Source organism: Xiphias gladius, unplaced genomic scaffold (genome assembly GCF_016859285.1).
Source record: "Xiphias gladius isolate SHS-SW01 ecotype Sanya breed wild unplaced genomic scaffold, ASM1685928v1 HiC_scaffold_977, whole genome shotgun sequence".
Taxonomy (NCBI): Eukaryota; Metazoa; Chordata; class Actinopteri; order Istiophoriformes; family Xiphiidae; genus Xiphias; species Xiphias gladius.
In genome coordinates, this window is record NW_024402714.1 from 221 (window position 1) to 5,000 (window position 4,780).

At 45.1% G+C, this 4,780-nt stretch overlaps 1 protein-coding gene across 1 annotated transcript; it reads right to left on the reverse strand.

Annotated features, from left to right (window-relative positions):
* Positions 1-257: 257 nt before the first annotated feature.
* On the reverse strand, positions 258-4,673 carry LOC120788008 (E3 ubiquitin-protein ligase RFWD3-like; the record flags this gene model as incomplete). The annotated part of the gene is made up of 8 exons (XM_040123443.1): positions 258-472; positions 733-909; positions 1,025-1,175; positions 2,243-2,498; positions 2,848-2,962; positions 3,553-3,644; positions 3,857-4,054; positions 4,618-4,673. Coding segments are annotated over 8 exons (1,260 nt in total), but the record flags the coding sequence as incomplete, so codon positions are not given.
* Positions 4,674-4,780: the final 107 nt, after the last annotated feature.

Genomic DNA, 4,780 nt, shown 5'->3' on the forward strand with positions numbered 1-4,780 from the left:
TTCTGAAAATGTTTTTTCACTTTCAGCCTTTTTATAACCTTAGTCCCACTAATGTGTCTGTCTGTGGGTTGGTTTACGTATGGTAACAGGTAAGCTGGATGTTTGTTTCTTTCTTTTTTAATCTCTGCTTTTGCTCAGCGCTGTATATAAAACCTTCATCACTGTTATCGTTATTCATCTGCTGGTAAAGGGTCTGCACCAATGACCAGCTACATGACAGCTTGGTGTTCTCAGAGTGTTCAGGGTCTGGATCTCACCTGGCCTGTATGTGACCAGACAGTGACGGCTCTCCGCCTCCACCTGGATATCGGTGCAACCGCCTGTCTCCAGCGGCAGGACGTGCGGTCTGTACGTGGTCTCGCTGACCTGCTCCCAGAAGCACCCGCCCTCCAGAGACCCTGCGATCAGCCCGCCGCAGGGGAAGGAGCTGGACGCTGCCCGCGGGACATAGCACAGAGACGCCACTGGACACCTGGAAACATCAGAGATCACCAAGTTATAGCTTTCAGGAAAAACAAGAGACAGTTTGCAGCTTTTTGACTGTAAACACGTTTAAATTCTATTTCTGGCAACTGTGTGTGGTCCATTATAGTAAGCGTGCGTAGCTTTAAACTCTGTTTTGACCTCCTGTCCGCAGTGAGCTGGTGTTTTTCCATACTCAAAACCCAAACATTTCGTTTGAAAATGGTGGCCTTGTGTTTTAGTTTACAGGTGTGTGTGTGTGTTGTGCACCTGGAGCGAAGCGGCTGCAGCTCCTGGACGTGTGTGCTGGTGTCTCTGGTGTCGTACACGAGCACCGAGCCGTTGCTCAGACCAGCGTAGACGTAGTTACTGTTGTCCAAGCACCAGCAGCAGCTCCACACTGGTTTACCTGCATTATAGGTCTGAACCACGGTGTTGGTCAGCAGACTGTAACACACACACACACACACACACAGTGAGTCCACTTATCACATGTTCACATCATTCATTCTCAGCATCTCCGTGCCTGTGATTACAGAGAGGTGTGAAATGTGTTGTGTACCTGGTCAGTTTGAGGGTGTTGTCCAGAGCAGCAGACAGCAGCAGACTGTCGTTCTGTCTGTTGAAGGACAGACCCCTGATCTGTTTGCCGTGGATGGGAATGTATTGACTCGCCTTCATGGTCACCACACTCACCTTCTTCACCCCACAACCTGAGCGGAGGAGACAGAAAAGCTTCCCGTTGAGAACATGAGTTAGAGAAGAGGAGGAAGACTTTCCCTGGGTTTTATTTTATTTATTGTTTTAGTGATTTGCCTTTATACATCCAGCGTAAAAGTTTGTATCTGAAAAGGTTCATTCTCTGAGGAGCAAGAATGTGCTCAGGAAATTTCACGGCAGTCTGCCCATGAGGACGTGACATATTCATTGTGCAATCTAATGACGCTTTTTGAAATAGATTAATGAAAAAAACAGTGGCTTTGTCTGAGATACTGTTGCACAACTGTGACAACTGAATGGATGTTGGAAAGAGGAAATGCAGAGGTGAGAAGGCAGACTCAAAGTGTCAGAAGAGGCGAAATGTCTGTCTCTAAAATATCCAGATATTTTTCTGCTTTAGTGCATGACAGCATCGAAACACTCAGCACTCTCGATTTGTTCTCTTGAACCTTCAGAAAGTACTTCCTCTGGAGAAGGGACTTTTTCAGGCTCAGGAACCACGGCTGAGAATTCTTTACCCCATCTGTACCCGGCATTAAAATGTGTTTCGGGTGATCGGATTGGAATCAGATAGTGCTTGACCACATGAAAGTACAGGTTTAAATGCACAAGACACACTGGGGACAGACTGTGATCCCGATCGGCCGAACCACCTCCGGAGGTGGTCGGGGATGAATTGTGACCACACTGAACACAAGTGTAAATGCAAGTGCGTTGTCAACCCTCAATGAATAATGAAGCAATGGCCAAGCAAATGGCAGAAATTATGGGCTTCTATTCTTCTTCTATCTTTTTTTTGGTTGTTTGTTGCTTTTTTGGACCCACGCAAACGAGAGGAGGATGTGACGTGGGCTGGACAGAGCGGTCAGATCTCAGTCGGATCTCAGCGTGGACACTGGAGACACATATTAATGCCAAGTGTAAATGGAGTCCTTGATCCTCTGGTAAAAAGGTCCTGCATTCACAAGGGGCTGTAAGTACACAGAGGCAGGATCGGCAGATTTTCTCAGTTCTTGGCTCCCGCTGCTGGTGGTGAACCAAAAGTAAAGAGAAGACTCACCGGGCACCAGTGTGGGCTGAGGGGAAGGCTGCGAGGCCAGCAGGCAACTCAGTGGTTCACAGTACGATAAAACCCTGCAGCCTCCAGCCTGAGACACTAAAACCGCCTTGTAGAAGCTGTACTGAGCCGTCCTGGAGCCGTCGGCCCTCTGAGACAGACCCAGGAGTGAGGTGGACCCCGAGGAAGAAGAGGAGGAGGAGGAGGAGGAGGAGGGTACTGAGCTTCTACCAGCCCTGGCCATCAGAGCCCTCAGCTCCTACACAACCAGGGAGAGAGGAGGGAAGATTTTAAACAGGAGGACGTCAAGAGATTCATCTCCTGAACGGACAATCAGGTTCCCTGTGAACCAGGTCACTGGACATCCCCAAATCTAGGAGTCTGGAAGGTGCCAGGTTTTCAGCAGTTAATCATAATCAGTTAATTAATTAATGCATTTAAAAAAAAAAAAAAAATTTGCAAATTCTTTTAGAAATCCAATAATCTGTCTATATATAATCTCATATATTGTCTTAGAAACAGAAAAAAAAAAAAAAAAAAATCAAACTCAAATTAATGTCAAATATCATCAAAGTTTAAGGAAATTAGAAAGGAAATGTCATCGATACCTGCAGCTCTTGTTGTACTTGTCCATATTGGTTGGTGACAACCTGCAGTTTGAGTTTGTACTGGGCTGACTCCAGTTCAGCCTTCCTCCTCAGGGACTGCTCCTGCTCCAGAGACCTACACACACACACACACACACACACACACACACACGGTGTGATTGGCACCATAAGAAATATTTCAGCAAAACCAACTTTTAATAAATATTGCCAATAATTTGAAGACAATTTGTATTCAGCAGATGTTCATAATCTGCTTGCAAACCGTTCTTCAAATTTGCAGCGGAGCGAGGTGATAACAGATTAGTCAGTATTAATCAATGCTTTAACAATCAGCGTGCACACGTGCAGACAGAAGCTCTTCAACAGTAGCAGCAGTGTAACGCAATGCCGTTTGCTTCTGGATGTAACGGTGACATCACTTCACCGAGGGGCTTTTAACAACACAAAAACTGATTTGGTTCGATAAGTGACATATTTATTTGCACACAAAAGGACAAAACTGCCAACGTTTACAGCCTCTGGAGCCTACAGGGGACGCGTGTTTGATACGAAAAAGGTACGTCTGCTGTAGTCGCACTCTTCTTTTAACGGTGACAACACCTTCACTGAAGGTTCAGTGAGATGAACTGATACTGCCACACCACGTCAGCCTACTTCACCACACTGGTTGGACCTCGACAGAGAAGCAGAGAAAGCATCACTCACTTCTTTAAGCTCTCTTGCTCAGAGTTGTCCAGCGCTCTCAGCTTCGGCGCATACAGAAGCACGATGTCTGAACGCTTCGCTTTCTTGTTACACTGAAGAGAAACCGCAAAAACCAGGGGTCAGTAAATTCAAAAGCATCAAGACAACATGCACGTCTGGCTGCGTAATTAATCCTTTAATCCCCCAGACCAACATTTTAGCTTCAACAATGTGTTAACTCTATTAAGCTACAGGACCGTTGTTGAAACTTTACATTTAAAGGGCTGATTTGACTTCCCATTAAAACACAGTGACCTCCGCTGACCTGTGGACATTTAGCGGCTTGGCCCTGAGCTTTCAGCCAGCGCTGGATGCAGGTGAAGCCGAAGAGGTGTCCGCAGCGCAGAGCGGACAGTCTGTGTTCGCCTGCGGTCGTCCACGCCTCGAAGCAGATGGTGCAGGTGTCGCCTTCGGTCTCCTCGCCGTGAGACGGCTGGATGGACGCTGAGGCTTCAGAGACCAGCTACAGATGGAGTTGATGACAGTTAAAGCCACACGGATACCAAACAACAAGGGACGCGTACAACTACTGAAACTACACAAAAATGTGAGTTAAGGGCATTCAGAGCCACAAAAGCGATTCTACTCAGCAGTGCAGCAAAAGTAGACAAGTAGAGCAAAGTTCTACCTTTTTGTGGAAGTTCCCCCCCAGAGTCTCACCTGTCTGCCTAAACAGCACTTTCCTCTAAACTGTGTTCAAGTTTTAAGGTGGTTTATGGTCTTTTTTATTATTTTCCTTTAAACTTTTGGTTTATTTACTTTTTATTAATGACATTATTATTTTAATGTTTGGTTTCTTGTTTTTTTTTTCCTAACCCCACACAATTGTGAATGACAATGGTCTTTTAAAGTAAAATGAGGGTTGATGAAGCTGTATTTTTATAATTTTAATTTTAAATTTAATTTACAATTAAAAGTGACTATCTGCCATTTTAACATTCCTCTAGCAAAAAAAAAAAAAAAAAGTTCCTGTTGTCTGAATTTAAAATCCTGGACGTGAATATGATGAAGGGAACTGAATGTTACCTGGACGCCCTGATGTTGAGCTTCTGTCCTCTTATTGTCAGCAGCTGAACTGGAGTCTGAACGCAGAGAAAATACAAACTGGACTCACAGAGGGCCACAGTAAAAATAATATACACATAATATACACATAGGCCTAGTTGGAACTTAATTATAAAACCGTCAC